At 42.2% G+C, this 18,762-nt stretch overlaps 1 protein-coding gene across 2 annotated transcripts; it reads left to right on the top strand.

Moving 5' to 3' along the window:
* The first annotated feature begins 428 nt into the window (after window positions 1-428).
* adar (adenosine deaminase RNA specific) lies at window positions 429-16,392 on the top strand. Of its 2 annotated transcripts, none has more exons than XM_039805203.1 (16): window positions 429-547; window positions 3,766-5,530; window positions 6,004-6,329; window positions 7,018-7,213; window positions 8,309-8,508; window positions 8,896-9,031; window positions 9,249-9,487; window positions 9,823-9,979; window positions 10,498-10,666; window positions 10,926-11,019; window positions 11,140-11,256; window positions 11,442-11,569; window positions 11,668-11,850; window positions 11,967-12,079; window positions 12,815-12,942; window positions 13,609-16,392. In XM_039805203.1, exons 2-16 carry the CDS (start codon window positions 3,893-3,895, stop codon window positions 13,910-13,912), a joined length of 4,128 nt encoding a protein of 1,375 aa, XP_039661137.1. In that variant the 5' UTR covers window positions 429-547; window positions 3,766-3,892; the 3' UTR covers window positions 13,913-16,392. The 2 variants fall into 2 exon arrangements, with proteins under 2 accessions (XP_039661137.1, XP_039661138.1); XM_039805204.1 differs by lacking the exon at window positions 429-547 and adding an exon at window positions 1,918-2,311.
* Window positions 16,393-18,762: the final 2,370 nt, after the last annotated feature.

The raw sequence follows: 18,762 nt of genomic DNA on the forward strand, positions 1-18,762 counted from the left end.
GATGTGTTTATCTATACTACTTATTATTTGTTTTGTAGCCTACTTTGCCTAAGTTTTTCAAAGGTGTTACAAATAAAAATGACTTAAACCTAATTCAGTAGGCTATGTACTTGTGAGAAAAATGACATTGCAATGGAAGAAGGTATAACATGTTAACCTTGAATGTCCTACAACCTGCTTTGGCAAAATGTAAAGTCAAGCCAAAGAAGCAAATTGGAATTTAAGTAGCCTACACAGAGAAGAGTAACCTGCTCGAGCGACATATGTGATTTTGGTCACTGTGAACGTTAAAATCTGAGTAGGACATGTTTCTCTGTAAAGATTTCAAACCCAAAATATTAAAGCATGCGGAGGGCACATCTGGAAAATATTCGAACCTTGCCGATGTGGCTGCGTCATCTACATGCGACGTGTAGGTTGCAAGCAGCCACATGAGTCGCAAGCGATAAACGTCACTTTATCGCGCACCAGTTCTTTGATTGTTTGTATCACCGAATTAAAATATTGCACATCAACACGAGCCCACTGAGGCGATACACGAGTTCAGGTAATCGATTAAAGCCACCTGGGTTCTTTAAATCAGTTGTATGGTTTGGGTTAAGTGTAGTTTGAATGTTTTGCGTTAGCAAGCAGTGAATTGACTGTGTTGTAGTCTCGCATTGGCAGACATAGCTGTGCTGCAGGCGACAGTCGGAAATGGTGCAGTGCCAGTGCGGTGTAGGGTGCTGCTGCCCGTGATAAGCTAGCAGGCTAACGTTAGCTGGAGGAGAAACGATGTTCACTTGGCTGTTGTTATCTGCTAACGCCTCGAATATGGCTTTAACGTAACACATGCAGAGAGTTAAATGTCTGAACACAGGTTTCTCTGTGGTTTAAATTAAATTTAAGTAACTCGTCTAACCTGTAGCTAGCTTTTGGAGTTATAACGTTAGCTTCATGTTCATTCAAAGAATACGACAAGCAAAAGCAAGGGACAACTGATGGCATGAGTTTGTGTTGACCTGCATTAAGTTGACGATGATACACAAATGGGAAACTGTGTGTAGACTGTTCCTAACGCTACATGGCTAAATCATGTTCGCAATATTTTCTATATGTATCCAGTGTAATGAGTAATACAGCTAGGTAAATTTGTACTGAGAATTGAGGACATGTTTTATTTAGCCTATTTAAATTGACGTATTAATTATGGAATATGCTATAGATTATAGAAGATTTAGTGCATTTACTGAAATCTATATAAATGGTGGGAAATCACTCACACCGATGGTGAAGTTTGACTTGGATGTAGTCATATCTTTGTATGAGTGCACTCCTCCCCGCTGCACTGCCTTCTAGGTTAAACTGCATTTTAGTGTATGAGTGTATACATCAATGTTGGTGAAAGGAGGCTATATTGTTATTGTGGGCACAACAAGTGTCCGTGCTAGATCTTTGTTTTTGATAGTGACCTTTACCAGTACTCTACGTCGATTTAGTTTTCATCATTGCACAATCCTGGAACAAGATCTCAACGTGTTGCTGTGATATTTTATCTCCCAAAAATAGTGTATTACATTACTTTCATTCTCCGTCTATTCTTTCTTCCCGTTTTATTTTAATGTGAGAATCTGATCTGAGCACACAGCATGCATTCAAGAGAGGATGTCCTTGTAGCTCCACAGTAACACAGGCACATTGGTTGCTTTTAAGGGGGACCGAAGAGCGACCTCTTAAAGCATGCACCGACAGCCACAGAAGAGCTTTTTCTTATTTTGTTATACTTTATAGACACTTCTGCTGATCTTCGTGTCTGTGCATCAGTCTGTCCTCGTGGCCATCTGCCAGTCACGTGACTAACAATGGAAACCTAACTCCTCGTCAGAAATGAAATCGAAACTTAATTCATGTCTGACGGCCTCTGTTTCTTTTCTTTTTTTTTTTTACATACACGAGGTGGATTTTCCCTCAGCTTTCGTGGTGCAATAGTTAGCAACGAGTTTTTACAGCACTGCCCACAGCATTTATAAGTAGCGACATCACTTTTGTTTTCATTGTGGAAGCTAGAGAAAAGGACCTAGCTCATCCAAAGCGGAAGACCCTGCGCCTTGGAGAGCATTTCTTGACAACTCCATCTCTACTATTTCTAATCTACAACCGGTTCCGTGCTTACTTTACGCGTTTACTTTATGATTTGTGTATTGAACGTTGTTATTCTTTTTAAAGTCTCGGTTCAAGCCATGTGATCATTGGGAGGCCACAGGAGTAACGTTAGCGACGTTAAAACCTCCCACTTTATTCACCGCAGCCACTTTCATTTCAGCTACTGTAGGTGAGATCAACAATACTTTGTGAGCGCACTGGGCTTGGGGTACCAGTTAAATGTGGTGTGTTGCATGCACGTGAAGATATGCGAGCCGAGTTTTCAGCACTGCTCAGTTGACAATGGACACAGGTCTCAGTGATGGAACAGGGTCACTTGAACTTCCGTCTGTGCATTGGTGGTATTTAGCTGTGTCTTGATAGAACAGCAGGAAGTGTGCAAAATAGTTGATTAATCAGTTGTCTTGCCAATGCTTAATTTATTGATTTAATTCATACTCCTTTATTGATCCCCTATGGGGAAATAACGTTTTTTTTCCCAGGTTCAAAACAGAGAGGAGCATAATGACAGTGAGTTGTTATTTTGGCTGTCAACTGTTGCCTTGCATCAGGGTCAAGATGAGTCAGCTCCAGCCCTGTTTGGCCCCTGGGCCGCCGGTTCTGTCGGTCCCTATTACTGTGATGAACCAACACTATGGTGTTCTCTATTAATGTGGCGGTGTTCGGGCCTGCTCAGCTCTATGTGACAGACCAGTGTTGCTGACTGGGCCAGAGGGGATGAAACCTGACTCAGTATTGAGTATCTCCTTGTTGTTGGTCTCACTGCTATAGACATTATTGAGTGTTGTCAGATATGACACTTGAGGCTGAATCAATGTTTGTTGTACCATTTAAAAAAAAAAAAAAAAAAAAAAAAAGTATATATGAATTCTTGATTATGCAGTTCAGAATCTACATTTAAATGTTTCATGTGTGTTTTTGGTTTTTGGAGAGAGGAATAAACGTAGCTATAGTCAGGACTGTCGGTGAGCAAAGTTGCATGATTTTCTGTCTACAGCTTATCCCTGACAGGCAGCCCTTTATGTTCTTGTGTCCTTGGAACTGTCCTTTTCTTATGCATCGGTGTCTCACTTTTCCTCTCTGCCATGGATCCAGATCCAGCAATAATTTGTAAGGCCAGAAATAAAACAGAATCGTCATAAGAAGGTCTGAATTATTAATCACCATCCTTTTACCTTGGGATTAAGTTTCAGTGTGACTGCGAGAGACAGTATGTCACCCTGCAGTATCCTTGTAGACTGGCTAGGGTAAAATCTGAAGATATACATAGCAACGTTGACCGTGTTGGTGTATATTAGAGTTCATCCTCTTCACATAATCTTAATTTTTCCCCCCTATAATTTCCAGATATTTCTTTGTCCATTGTATATAAAATTTCAAGAAGACAAAAGTTTAGGATCACATCCTTGAAGCTGGTATAGTTTCATTGACTTAAACAAGGACACTTAAGAAGATTGGTGATTTTCCAGCACGGTCCAAACTTGTTACTGGCTGGAACAACAGTTTCTCTTGCCCTCCATGCTGTTGCTCATTTTTACACCATTCGATTATCTTACTCTCATTTATTTTTCCTTATTAATATTCTCCTGACACTGTCCTTTTTTTTTTTTTTTTTTATTTCAGGTCCTCCGCTGCAATTGGCGTGCCCTGACTTTCCATCAGGGTCTGCTGTTTGTGCAAGACGACGTACACTTATACAGAAGCTGCACATCAAGCTTCCCCGGCCCCCTTCAGGCTCAACCCCTGCGCTATGAGCAGAGGTAGAGGAGGGCCTTACAAAGAACACTACCACAGACATCCACCACCTGATTTCCAGGCCAAGGAGAATTACTATAGACCTGGCCCACCCTCACTCTATCCTAGAGCTGGCCCACAGCAGAGTCCATATCCAAGTTACTACAACAGCCCTGCCCGTCCTGTAGTGCCCATACAGCTGCCCCCAGCTCCTTCTCTCACCCCCTCTGCTCCACCCATACCAAAGCACAATAAAGTGGTTTCTAAACCAGAGGCCCTTTACAATTCGCATAATCAGAATCACGGTCCTTATCCTGGTCCCAATTCCTTTCAGTACCAACAGGTTGAGTTCCTGAGAGGACATCGCTCTGAGGCACCACAGTTCATAGCCAGTTTACGCGGAGGGGGAGTGGGAGCGGTACCTGACAGGCAGGCTAGTTCCTCTTACCAGCCCCAGTCAGGGTACAATAGATATCCATACCCTGACAGCAGCCCAAGGGGTAGAGGGGGTCCTAGTCAAGATCAGAGTTTTGTATACTCAGGAGCCACGCAAGGCACCCCAGGTCCTCGACACCTAAATCACAACCAGTTACAAGGTACAAACCACAGCTCCAACAGACAACGGCGTGTGCAAACAGACTCTCTGAGTGACAATTTTCAGAGTTTGTCCCTTCATCGAGACAGGCCCAACAGAGTAAGAGAAAGGTTTGGCAGACATTCTGCATCCAGCAGCTCTGCAAATTCGAGCTTTACTAAAGTTAACATCACTCTCACTTCTGACATCCAGGACCAGGTTCACAGGGCTTTGGCTGCTTTGAAACCAAGTGAGAGTATCTGTGCAAAATTCTTAGCCAAAAAACTGCGTCTGCCTAAAACGATAGTCAACAAGGCTCTCTACTCTTTGGAGCGCTCCCAGAAAGCCTCCAAGCAAGGACTACACCCTCCCGAGTGGAGTCTTTACAGAGAACCTCTCGGAGGCGAGGGAGATCAAAACTCTAAAGTACAAATTCCACCTTCCCATCTGTGTGTCAGCTCAGGACACCCTCCAGTTCCTGAAGCCAAGGTTGAGCTAAAAACAGAAACAGCAGAAAGCAGGGGACAAGGCAAAGAAGAGGACTCTGACACAGAATCCAGTTCATCTCACTGCTCCTCTTCAGAGTCATCTGACTCTGAAGAATCCCAATCACCAGCGAAAGGTCAGCTCCAGGAGACGCAACATCCCAGCACTACCAGCTCCCCAGATCCAGAACTTGCGCTTCCCACAATGGCGGAACAAAAGGAGCTAGTTCTGCAGTACCTTCTGGCATCGGGGGAGGCAACATCTCTTGTAATAGCCAAGAATCTGGGTCTTAGGAGTGCAAAGCAGGTTAATCCCACCCTTTACTCGCTGGAGAAGCAAGGTGAAGTTATTAAGAATAGTGAAGCTCACCCCCCCACCTGGGAACTCTCCACCCACCGCAGAGAGAGGATGGAAAGGAGCATTAAAGCCGCAAAGAGCAACCGTGCTGAGGGGAATTGGATGAAGGAGGAACCCAGAGATGAGAAGGGAGGAGGGTCTGTCTTTCTGCCATCGCCTCCACTACCACCAATACCAGGCCTTGAGCCACTGCCACTCCCAGAGGGTTGGATGCCAGAGCAAAGTCATAGTGAAGCGGTTGGTAACATTTCTGTGCTTTGTGTGTGTTTTATTTAATGGTATTAAGGTGATTACATTAAATACATAAATGTGAATTATGTTTTAAAACATAACTATAAATAACAAAACAGAATAATTTCAAGTTTAGTGGCTGCCAACTATTTCTAGGTAATCAAAATGTTTCCCACAGAATAATACAGCACAGCCTCTACAAAGATAATAGGAATAGTTCGACTTTTTGGGAAGTACACTTAATTGCAGTTTTTATGTTAAGTTAACAGGACAGGCAGTAGCCTTATGTTTACAGGTCAGACGTGTGAGGGTTTGCATGCAAATTGTCGAACGACTCCTTTTGAGAGAAAAAAATCTGCATTGTCCCTGGAAGATGTGAAGTGTCTTTTTTTTTTTTTTTTACTTGATGTATTCAGCAAAGGTTACCAGCCTTGGCGTTCTACCCTGATTTTAACCCTTTGCCCATTTTTCCCTTTAAGTCCCAATCCTCCCTCCTGCCCGCCTTCCTTACCTCATGCAAAGATGAAGAGACCAACGAAGGACAGTGGGCCAATGACGACATCCCAGAATTCCTCAATGCCATTCGCAAAGAGACAGATGCTGGGAAACTGGCAGCAGAGAAGGTGAACTCTGTGGGAACTATAGCTGTGTCGCTGGCTGCTCCACCTCCCCAGAACCTGTGGGCCAAATTGCAGGAGGTGAGGCTGAAGAACCCCGTCAGCGGCCTCATGGAGTATGCCCAGTATCTGGGCCAGAACTGTGAGTTCCTGCTCCTCGACCAGTCTGGACCCTCTCATGACCCGAGGTTCGTCACATAAGCTAAATTTGTCACTGTAAAGTTTTATTGGGTAAATTAGTCTGCGATTGTCTGTGTGTTTATTCTGTAATGTTGAAACCTAGCTAGCGATGCACCAGGGCCAATACTGACCTTACAATGTGGATCAGGTATTGACCAATCCACATTAAATACCGTATCTTTGTCAGTGTATTTAGGCTATATCAGTTACATTCATTAAGTCACGGTGGGCCACAGACTCCATATATGGTACCACAAGAATCTCTTGTTAAATTCACTTGATTAGTTTCATGGACACTTTAAATTTGGGAAAAAGAGGGTACTGATATGAGAGCAGTAATCTGTATCAGCAGTACCTCTCAGTTGAGGTATGTAAGTTGTATCTGTGCCTTCCTAAATATAACAAGACTTGGGTTATTGAAGTGCTACGTGCTTTTTCATTATGTAATTTATGTACATCATTTGTTTATCCATCCACATTTTTTACCTTCTGTAAAGCACCCTTGACAAACTTATTGATTCAAAGTCTGTGAGAAATAAATCGGCCTTAATGAAAACACATGATGCTGCTAATTAAGAATGACAGTTGCGTTGCTTGTTATGCAACACTGTAGTTTTGGGAAATTGTAGCTGCTCACTTAATCATTTATTGACAGATCACGGCGTCTCATCCGTATATTTTCTCTCCTTTTGTCAGATTTCGTATGCAGGTAATGCTCAACGGGAGGCTGTTTCCTGTCGCAGAAGCTTCTAGTAAGAAGGTTGCAAAAAAAGACGCTGCTGCGGGCACCCTCCGTATTCTCATCGCAGAAATGCAGGGAGGGTCAAGCACGGGGAACGAGGGTAATACTGCCGGTGTGGACCAAGTGATGGATCTACTCCCAGACAACAGTGTAAGTTTTTGTATGAATGTTTGGAAATAAGCCCCCAGCAGCCATCTAGAGACTGCCAAATTTAGCTTTAAACACCTGAGATTGGCACTTAACATGACAAAAAGAAAGCACTACATTTAATGCATCAGAGCAGACACTGTAAACAGCAAAGTCAATATACATCAGTCAAGTTAAGGTGTAGACACATTTAGCCGATGGCCGACCGTTGACAGAAAACCCCGTCGATATGATCAGTCGCGTCCCCGAGGTCCAAAAAACTGCCGCGGGACACACTCACCCAACACCAACTTGAGAAACGTAATACGTCTTGATAACAGCAGGCGGCGCTCTCTGTATTGTCGCCCAAGAATTGAAAACCGGAAATTGCACAACATCTTCTTCTTCTTTGGGAATTTACGGCAGCCGGTGACGGAACATCCCTCCTTTATCTGGTATGTTTACCATCGTCACTTCCGGTTTTCTCGTGCACTGGTTCGCTAGTGAAGTACGAGGCACAACCAATGGCCGCTACTCTGTGTTGTTGCCCAAGAAATAAAAACCGGCAGCTGATAGGACGAACGAGTCACGTGGATTTGTTTTCTCCGGAAATTCAAAGCCAGACTGTCATGGCCTCTTATATACTGTCTATGGTCATGGCGACCGTTCAGAATACGATCTCATATTGTACTAAAATAGTTCACTGAAACGTGTTTTTTGAAAACATTATAAGAGAGAAATAGGCCATGCAGTTGCTGAATCTGTCTTCATTTCATTTAAAAGATTTACATCAGATTTTGAGAAACTCTAGTCCCCTCATTCCGCTCGTCATTTCCGGGTGAGTCCCGACGGCCCTGCCGCCGACGGAACATGTCAGGTCGGCCAAAATGAACGCTGACAGCCCCTCAGACGGACAACGACACGGGACACACCGAACAGATTTGAGTCAGATTATCGGCCTGGTGTGTCAGCGCTTTTTTAAAGGTTGTGGAGAGCAACATTTTGCTTGTGATAATTTTGCAGCGCTACCGGCGAATAAATCATTTTATTCAAACTTACAGTCATCAAAAAAACATCCTTAATTGAAATATATTTTATGTCCCCTCTGCTGTCTACCAGGCGCCATCTGAAGGCACGGGGGGACTTTTTGGGACTAGTGTGGAAGGGATGGGGACAGTGGAGGGACCTCGCCAGCCACTGTCCCGCTCTCTGCCTGGTGGGAAGAATCCGGTGTCTGTCCTCATGGAGTACAGCCAGCGCAGCGGCAACCCCATTGAATTCATCATCACTGGGCAGGCAGGCCCACCACATGACCCAAGGTACTGGCTCCTTCAGCCCCTTTGAATTGGTCACCCACACTGCAAGTTTCTCCTCAAGAAAGTAGTTGATCAGCTATTTCTGTTCAATCTGTACTTGGTACTTAAATCAGCTGACAAAGACACAGTACCATCTGTCTATTCACTATTTTCCACTCGATCTAACCCTTCAGGCAGCCATCTGGTAGATACAATAAAAACGTTTGTGTTCTATGGGTCACTTTGTTCCGTCTGGGTTACTAGTACACCATAGGCTTCACTCTGTTACATCTTCTCATTTATCTAAGTGTGACATAATCAGTGATCATAGTTGCAACCCCCTCCCCCACAAAAAATAACTCTTCCTTTCTCTCTTTCCTCCCTTCTTAACCTTCTCTGCACTGTGTTCAGGTTCATGTACAGGGTGAAGGTCGGAGAGAGCCTGTTTGCAGAGGCCTCAGCTCCAAGCAAGAAAGCAGCCCGCCAGCTGGCAGCAGAGGAGGCCGTCAAAGAATTAATGGCTGATGGGAGACTGCAGCTCAACAAGGTGAGGAGTGAATGGGAAAGAATAACTTGAGTTGTTCATTTGGGAGGAAAGAGAGGGGCTTTGCATATCCCCAACATGAGTGGAATGACTTTAGAAAAACCGATTGCTCAGGCTGAAAGAAATTATTTTGTTGCCACTGTCAGGCTTTTCTGCTCTGTTGGCTCAATATTGTTCACATCTCTTTTTCTCCGCTCTTTCTCCCTTCTCTCTTTTCCAGCCCCAGTTGCCCCTGGGCTCCTCCAGTGATAGTGATGGCAGTGGTTCTGGGACTACATGTCCCTCTTTGCCTCCTCTGACTGCAGATGAGTTGCGAGCAGCACACGAGGCAGGGGTTGGAGACCTCATTAACCACCTGAACAACAATGCCGTGTCGGGTCTTCTGGAGTACGCTAGAGCCCGGGGCTTTGCCGCTGAGATCCGACTGGTGGGCCAGTCTGGGCCACCACATGAGCCTAAGTATGTGGTAACTGCATCAATACACAAACACGCACACATTTAACACATACACACTGGATAAAACAAAATCTCTTACTGTCCAGGTTACCATGTGCTTGGAAAAATATGTTCTTTGTGTACCTGAGGAGAAGACTTTTTTTTTTTTTTATAATAATTTAAGATTTTGGAACATTAATAAAGGCCCTTTTTGACTAATTTCTCTCTAGCAACACTTGACATGCGAAAGAAAATGCTCGAATGGATGTTTTTTTATCTCGCCATGGGTTTCAATGGGATCCTTTTTGTTCTAAAAGTGAGTGAGAAAACCCTGTCAATTCCTCTTTGTCCCTGCTCAGGTTCACCTACCAGGCCAAGCTGGGCGGACGCTGGTTCCCGCCAGTGTGTGCATCCAACAAGAAGCAGGGAAAACAGGAAGCAGCAGATGCTGCTCTACGGGTTCTGATTGGAGAGGCCGAGAGGGCAGCCCGCACTGGGGAGCTTATCCCAGCTGAGGTACTGACTTTTCAATGGTTCACATTTTCTGTCATAAAACATGAGCCTTCTCTGGCTCAACATGGGAATAAGGCAGGACATAATGGAATTACAGTTCACACCTGCATATAATTGATTTAACCATCTCACTTAACTTAATCTGATTCACTGACAAAATAACAACATAGGCACATGTATATAACATGTAACCTCAGTTAAAACATAACCAATTATAGTAAATTGGAGTCTATAACTCCACACATTTGGTGCTTCACAGTAACTGAATCGATTCTTTTCGCTGGAAAGCTTTCTAGCAGCTATGAGAGTCAAATTTGTATTGGCATACACACATTACACATTATCTGGTCACACATGTTTTATTATATTCTCAGGCAGCCTTAGATATGTTTGGAAAGCCTTAATAATTTACGATAGTATTTTTTCCTGAGCTGTATCATCAGATGTATATTGGTCAGAATGTTAAATAATCCTCATTTTCTTTTCTATTTTGCCTGTCCTGTATACATCCCTCTCTCTAGCTTCCAGTGAGTGGCAGCACTTTGCATGACCAGATAGCAATGTTGAGTCACCAGCGTTTCAACGCCCTGACCACACGTATCCAGCACAGCCTTCTGGGACGCAAGATTCTGGCCACCATCGTCATGAGGAGGGGGGAGGGCCTGGGGACTGTTGTCAGCCTGGGAACTGGTATACCCATTAACTTTAGCATATCCTATGAAGCAAAGGGAGTTGGTAATAACCGCCCATAGGTATAAGCAATTGTGTTGCAACATAATGCGTTATGTTGGCATTTTTCCATGATGTGAAGAAGTTGTATGGGTTTCTGTGCTCAGAGGCATGTGCTGTCAGAAAGCTGGAACAGAACTATGTCACTGCAGAACCAAGAGGCCTGCGTTGCATGTTTGTATACTTTGACATTGAATGTGTCTTGTTTTTTTTCTGTCAGGAAATCGCTGTGTTAAAGGGGAGGAACTGAGCCTTAAAGGGGACACTGTTAATGATTGCCACGCTGAAATCATCTCCAGAAGGGGATTTGTTCGGTAGAAAAAAATCTTTTATCAATGTTTCTCTCCCTATTGTGAAAATACCCTGCTCTTCCCCAAGACCCAGTCTGCAGGACGTTATTTATAAGTCTAACTCACTGTCTCCTGTCGTCTCAGGTTTCTGTACATTGAGCTGCTCAAGCACTGTGATGGCACAGACGACAGTATATTTGACCAAGCGGAGAAAGACAAACTGAAAATCAAATCTGACATCACCTTTCACCTCTACATCAGGTGGGAGTGTTGGATGTTTTCTTTCTCCTTGTTCCTAACCTCCCTCATGGTCTCTTCTTTTATTCCGGTCATGTCCATACTCGGATGCATTAGTGTTTCATGTTTGGATCAATGTTGTCTTCCTCCTCTTTTAGCCTGCGTGTATCATATCAATACCTTATGTCCTGTTACTCTCTTATCCATAGCACGGCACCTTGTGGGGATGGTGCTCTATTTGACAAGTCATGCAGTGAGTCAGGGGACGATGTCGAGGGCCATCAGCCTCTGTTTGAGAATGCTAAGCAGGGCAAGCTCCGCACCAAAGTGGAGAATGGTGAGAGATTCGATGGACACACATCTGTTTTTACAATTCTGTATCAGTCCACTCGCTGGTCTGTAAGCAAGACCTGTGACTATGTGTTTGTGTGCCAGGCGAGGGCACCATCCCAGTGGAGTCAAGTGCCATTGTCCCTACCTGGGACGGCATCCAGCACGGTGAGAGGCTGCGAACCATGAGTTGCAGTGATAAGATTCTGCGTTGGAACGTGTTGGGTCTGCAGGGGGCACTGCTCTCCCATTTCCTGCATCCCGTCTACCTGAAGTCCATCACGCTTGGTAAAACATACTGTTGTTTTTTAATATATTCATGAGACTTAACGTTCCAACTTTTATGTTTCTTCTTGTCTCAAATATCTGTTCTACAACGTGGCTTTCTTGTTTTGATCCGTCAGGCTACCTGTACAGCCACGGGCACCTCACACGTGCTGTTTGCTGTCGGCTGGCCAGAGATGGTGAAGCATTCACCCAAAGTCTCCCTCCTCCCTTCATGCTAAATCACCCAGAGGTAATATATATATGTACATACATGCATACATACATACATACACAAAATTTTAAAAAAAAGTTTTCCTTTTGGCCATTTTTGTGTTTTTTTTTTTCTGCACTCTTGCCTAATCTCTAAGTTGTTGTCCATTATCCCATCCTCTTTCAGTCACTCTGTTTTCTGATTTGTACTTGTCTGGAGACGGCAACTTTTAAGGTTATTCCTAATAAAGAATTTCCAACAAATAAAAATCAACACAAGGATTATTAACTTATCTGAATCGAATCGTTGTAGAGAATCGCAATGCATCTAAGAATCGATTTATTTTTTCCACCCGTAGTACTGCGCTCATTCTCAAAAATATTATTAATTAAGCTGCCAACAGCCTTATTTGTGCCTGCACAACTGTTTCTTCATTGCTCATCGTCTTTAAACTTAGCTCATCTGTCAATTAACAAAAAGCAGGTAGGTCATTCTCATACCACCGGGCAAAATGTCTAAGAAATACAGTAGTCTAGCTGACAGTTGAGCACAATTCCGCTTGTTCCTTGTTATAGCCCCTTTTTAAGAATTTCTTGGCTTTCATTTACACATGAAAAAAAATCAACCATTCCTAATCGTCCCATGCATTACACAACTAATTGTACATGCTCTGTTCAAATTGCTGACTCACACTATCGGACTAAATTAGCCTGATTTAACAAAATATGCTCACTCTCCCCTCGACTTCCCCCTCACCACCTGGTTGGACTGTAGGTGGGCAGGGTGAGTGTGTACGACTCCACGCGGCACACGGGCAAGACCAAGGAGTCCAGCGTCAACTGGAGCTTTCCAGACCAGCACAGTGTAGAGGTACTGGACGGGACCAAAGGCAAACTGGATGGGTATGTATCTAAACTAAATCTTGTTACTTCTGATGGCAACACACACATTGTTTATTAATAGCTTTGGATTGTTTTTATAGTCTTGTATTGTTCACTTAACAACTTATTATTTGAAGGCTTACTTTGCTGATTTTCAACCAGCTTTGTGTCACTGCAGCACGGCAGAAGATGTCATCTGGCAGAGTTTTGACACAAAGCTGGTTGTAAAATTGGCAACTTTTTTTACTTTTTATTTTAATTTTTTTAAGGATTGTAGTGCTGCTCTTCAGTGTTTTTGTCTTTCTCTAGTGGCTAACAAGTGTATTAACCCACAACAGCTTCAAGACAGTTCTTTTCCCGAGCAGATATTGATTTAACCAAACACGATATGATTGTGAAGAGACAACACTGGAATTTGATTCCAGAAAAAATATTTGAAGATCAATCAAGCACTTTTTAATAATCTCAAGTGCTCTGTTGTACTCAGTAAAAACTGACAAGTAACCACAAGTTTAATTGAAGTTTGATTAAATCGTCCGAAACAGCAGCAGCAGGCAGTTAAGTAATCTAAGTAGGAAACACTGCATGATCAGAGGAAATGTGTCGTGCCAGCTGGCCAGGCTGTGATGTTTTTCCTTGTATAATGAGCACTCTAACTAAACAGCCCTCTAATGCTTCCCCCTCTAGGAACAAACTGAGTGTATCCAGGGTGTCCAAGTCCAACCTGTTCGGTCTGTTCCGCTCTCTGTGCCAGCGGTGTGGCCGCGTTGACCTCCTCGGCCTGCCCTCCTACTCTCAGGCTAAGCTGTCGGCCACGTCCTTCCAGATAGCCAAGCAGCAGTTCTTCCGAGCTCTCAGCAGCCACGGTTACGGCGCCTGGATCGGCAAGCCGCTGGAAGAGAAGAGCTTTGAGTCAGGGGAGGGGAAAAATGGAACGGGTGTTCCTGTGGGATATGGCAGCAGTAGAAACGGCAAGCAAGAGGAGGCATAGAATGGCGCAGAGGTACATTGTTGTTGTTATTATTAAAGGGATACTTTTCTGATTTAAACCAGCTCTGTAATCTGTGTGTGGGCAGTGTGTTCAGATGAACGCTGCAATGACACAGAGCTGGATTTAAATCAGCAAAATATCTTTTTTTAAGTGGTTAATAGAAATCTATGGAGGGAGAAAGCACAAGGCTTGGTTGAAGATTGATAAAGTTTGATGTGAAGAAAAGGACAATCAAACAATGCGTAGCCAGCAGGCAGAACTTCATCTTCTGATGGAACATGGCTGCAGAGGAAGAGTGATGGAAAGGGACAGAATAAAGGAGGAACAGTGTAAGAGCAAAGCCTGAAGGATGAGTGGTGTCACATAGACCGACAGAGCTATGGTTAGATCCACGGGGTGTACAGAATAATGTAAACACTACATGAAAAAGGAATTTGATTTGAAGTCAGTAAATCACCATAGTAAACACTGCTACAACTCTGGGTTGTATTAGTTTGTCATCTTTTTATACCTGTGGGTTGGTTTCAAGTTGTAATTTTAGTTTTAATCTTGTCATTGTTATTTTTGGCATATGTTGTAATTTTTTCCCCCACTGTTCTACTTTTATATTTAAACTTATTTTTGCAGGTTCTGTGACTATTGCAATTGCATTTTGGACCCAGATGATTTGGCCTCTTTAGAAAGCTGTTTTTCTAATTTTGCCTTGAGAGCTTAAGTAGCTGACAAGTGCTGCTAATTGGCATTCAACCTAATATGACCCATCATTGCAGCAGTGTTTGTAATTGCGATTACTTTAATTTAGAGTTGAAGTCCTCTGTCATGAAGTGCTTATTTTCTGCTCCCTATGTTACGCTGCATGGAAATACAAGCAGCTGCTTTAAGAACAGCGAGCAGAAACGATGGGACGCTCTCAGCAGGAATCTTGATTTTGGAAAATTGCACTCATGAAAAGATGCCATGAAAATTGGAAATTAGTCCCTGGTCAGCACAGTCCCAGCTTTCACTGTACATAAGAAGAACATCAATGCCAAATTTTAGTCTGATCAGTGGCTAACCAAACATTCACTGTTTGACATTTGAGGCTTTAGCTCCTGAAGCCTTCGATCAGGCCCCTTTCTAAGTCAAATTTAAACTTACTGTACACCTGTCCATCCATCCATATGCTACCATGGTTTCCATTAGCATAGCATAGGTCAGACCAACCCTTTGGTCAGTCCCATCATTTCTCTGTGCTTTTGGGCTTTTATATAGAATTACTGATGTCATGACCTCCAAGAAGTACAATATTTCTGTTATTGCTTGTGTGTTTTTGCGTATGTCTCTTTTTTTTCTTCAAAAAGTTCATCAGTATCTGGCCATGCTAGCAAGTCCTAGACTGTCTTAACTGTCCTGTCTGCAGACTGCCTGCATATTGTTTGTTTTTTACATTTAGATATGAAAAGGCTTTTAGGTTCTCTTGCATGGCCAGTTTGAGGACTGCCGAGTGAGGAGAGTTTTGTTGTCTAAGTAGAGTGTGTATTCTGTTCTTGATTTGGTTATATGTAGATGGCTGGTGCAATATATACATCAGGTATATACAAATACATGTACACACAGATGTTACAGTGGGGTCCAAAAGCCTGGGTACAGTTCCTGAAACTCATTTATCGACATTTATAACAGAAATGTTAAGTCAAATATTTTATTGCTCGAAATATTGCATACTGTTTTTTATAAATTGTATTATTATTATAATGCAGTAAGGGACATTAATTGTATTAGTTTTCTTTGTAATTTTTTTTAAGAATCCACATTATCCAAGCACACCTTTTTAAGAGCACATCAGATGTTACTGTTTTTGTCTGTCCCAGATGTTTATTGTGGTTACGGTCAGGTAACTACAGAGGGAAAGCCATGCAAGTCAGCATTCCATGATACTTCAAACTGTTTTGTGTGCACTTTGACGATTGTACAGAGCTCTTGTTTTGATCGAAAATGAAGGGTTGGCTTGAAGTGATGATATGCGTGGCACTTCTCTCTGGTCAGTGTGTAGTTATCTGTCTTACTGCAGCCCCAAAGTTCAAGTTTTAATTGAGGACTTTGTTACTGTCTTCAGCAGTAATGTACGCTATTGTTTGACCCTTAAAGATTTAAGACTCTGGCTTAAAAACAATAGACAGAAAGTCCTTTGTCAAGTTACAGCACTCTACAAAAATATTTGTATTTGTTTTGATTATTAAAATGTACAGTTCTGGTAGTGGACTCAGACTTTTGGACCCCACTGTATGCAAAAATTGATGTTTTAGTATAAAGCTGTATATATATGTCTGTGTGTATGTATATGTATAAGTTTAATGTATATATTTTGTAAATCATCTACAATTGCTTTTCTATATATTTTTTTTCCTGATGTTTTAATTAAACTGCGATGGGATATGCTGTTTTTTACCAAGGAAGTTTGGAAAGTTAAGAAATAAAATGAGTAGCAATGTTTCAGTGGAGTGATGTGTTTCTGGTATTTTCTTCTTATCAAAGTCCGTTATATTTATTTATCACCTAATTATTTCTTCACAGGAGTAGTACTTTCTTCACCTGAGGGTTGAGTTGTCTGAATTATACTGGTATTGACATTTTTTTGGGGGGGGGGATTATAGATGTTTATTGTGTCAGAGCTACTGTTGAGGGGACTAAAAATGTCTAGCATTGCCTCTGCTTCTGACTCCTCATCCAAGATGTATCTTTGGATTACATTTATCCATAAACAATGATTGGAAATAGATTTTCTAGGCTGAGAGTGTGCGTGAGTATGAGCGGCTAATTATTACAGCAGGGGCTCTTTTCCTCAGGGTGGCGTTTGATCCAGTGTTTCCTCCAAATAGCCGCAGAGCCTATTGCAATGCTCCAAAGGATCAGCAGATGGAAACGTGCTCACCTTATGGCAGGAGGCTGTGTGCATGTGTGAATGCATGTGGAGAAAGGCTACATGAAATCAGCCCCAGGTAATATTCATTGTGGCTGCTTGACAAAATCTGTGGGTAGATTACTTTTCAAGGTCTGTGCAGTGCTGGCATTTATTTTATCCGTAAACTAGCACATTATATTATGTGGGCTCCTTACATTAATTACATAATTCTTCAAGCTTACAATATTTTGGTCCTTTTGCTTTCATTTTCTGGCAGTGTGCGAGTGTTTTTATATTCCTCTACTTTTAATTATAGACCTTTTAAAGGCGAGGAGGGCATTTTAGCCAGCACCAACCTCTTCTATAGACTAGTTTAAGTTTAGGACATGTGTTGGGTAAAGGTCAGAATTAGTATAGTAGTGTATAGTCGATTCAACTTTATTATCATTGCACACAGTAAATGTCTATATAGAGATATATAAAGATAAACAAATGAACAATAGACCAATAGGGTAGTGATAGTAAGCAGGGATGTGAGATATATATACAAAACAGTATAAACATGTAAAGCAGCTAATGATAATGAGGATCAAACATAAAAAGGGTATTATGGAAGAAAATGTCTATTCGTCATACATTCTTCAGAGATATTTGTTATGTGCTGTAAAATCATGATACTAGATAATAGTAATACTCCACACTGTTTCAACAGTGTCTTAATGCAATAACACTGAGTTGTTGTTTGTTGTGTGATGTCTCACTGGGAACAATAGTGATATTCAGTGTCTGAATCAGCTCTGTGTAGCATTAGATCCAGCCAATCAGTGTAGTGTCATAAATAATTTTATCGTTAATGCCCCCCAAACTGCCCGTTTCGTTAGAGGAGGGTGTGTAGCAGTGGAATCCCAACAACTTCTGATAAATCACAATATAATAGCACACTGTGGTTTTACCGATGTGCATGATAATACCCCTACACTTAATTACAGTTGGAGCTAAGAAATCAATCAATGAGATTTCCTTTAAGTTGACAATAATTATATAAACGTGAGCACACATATAGATGCATATTTGTGTCGTCCGAATGGTCTGTGTGCAATAGTGATTCATTCAGAATCCCCAACTATCAAGTTTGATTCAAACTCTCTCATGTCAAGTATTTGGATGGTGGGAGGGTTGGACAAATAGTAGAGGGAGAGGAGTAAAGCACGATTGATTGAAGGATGGACGAGTGGAACAGGGCTGCATAAAGGGAAATATTAGTCCAGACCGTGGGGCTTAAATGAGCCAATCAATGCTCTCCAATGGAAATAAATGAGAGAGGGGAAGGAGGGAATGTATAAGGGCTGAGTTGGGAGAGAAATGGCTCAGAAGCTAAGCTAAAAAAAAATCACAAGATCATGAGAACTTGTGGAGTCCGGTGCAAATTTATTATGGTCATCAAAAGTGAGACAAGAGGGATGGAGCCTCAAGTCCATGAAGCATCAGAAAGGAAAAGAGGGGCCCTAGAAAAGGACTATGGTACTGTGAGGGAAATGGTTGGTGTATTCAGTTTAAAAATGAATACACCAACAGCTGTACTGCCTTGGTATAAAATAATGTAAAGGGGTAATGCACAGACACTCTAGAATTGACAATGTTACTGCCATCTTACAAAATTACCATCGTGCAATAATCTAACAGTCACTGTCGGAGGATGTGTCAATATGGAATAGAATTTTGCAGTGGTGTTGGTCATTGAATAAATGGTACATAGTGGGATTGTACTTAAATGATATTATGGCATTACAAACATAGAATGTTACTTATCGTCTATATAAACAGTATGTGTATAATTGTATGCATTCTGAATAAAAGTATTCATAATAAACTCTGGAAGTGTAACAATATACCACATGTTGCTGTACCAGCTAAACTATGAATAATGTCACCACTTGTGGTGTGATCACTTCATCACATTATACAGTCA

This window comes from Perca fluviatilis, chromosome 7, assembly GCF_010015445.1.
Source record: "Perca fluviatilis chromosome 7, GENO_Pfluv_1.0, whole genome shotgun sequence".
Taxonomy (NCBI): Eukaryota; Metazoa; Chordata; class Actinopteri; order Perciformes; family Percidae; genus Perca; species Perca fluviatilis.

What these genes read in the sequence shown, in the direction of transcription:
- adar (XM_039805203.1), top strand. Translation starts at nt 3,893, where the DNA reads ATGAGCAGAGGTAGAGGAGGGCCTTACAAAGAACACTACCACAGACAT. An exon ending in TGTTGTCAGCCTGGGAACTG is followed by an intron (nt 10,667 to 10,925) that starts GTATACCCATTA and finishes TTTTTCTGTCAG; the next exon opens with GAAATCGCTGTGTTAAAGGG. An exon ending in ACCTTTCACCTCTACATCAG is followed by an intron (nt 11,257 to 11,441) that starts GTGGGAGTGTTG and finishes TCTTATCCATAG; the next exon opens with CACGGCACCTTGTGGGGATG.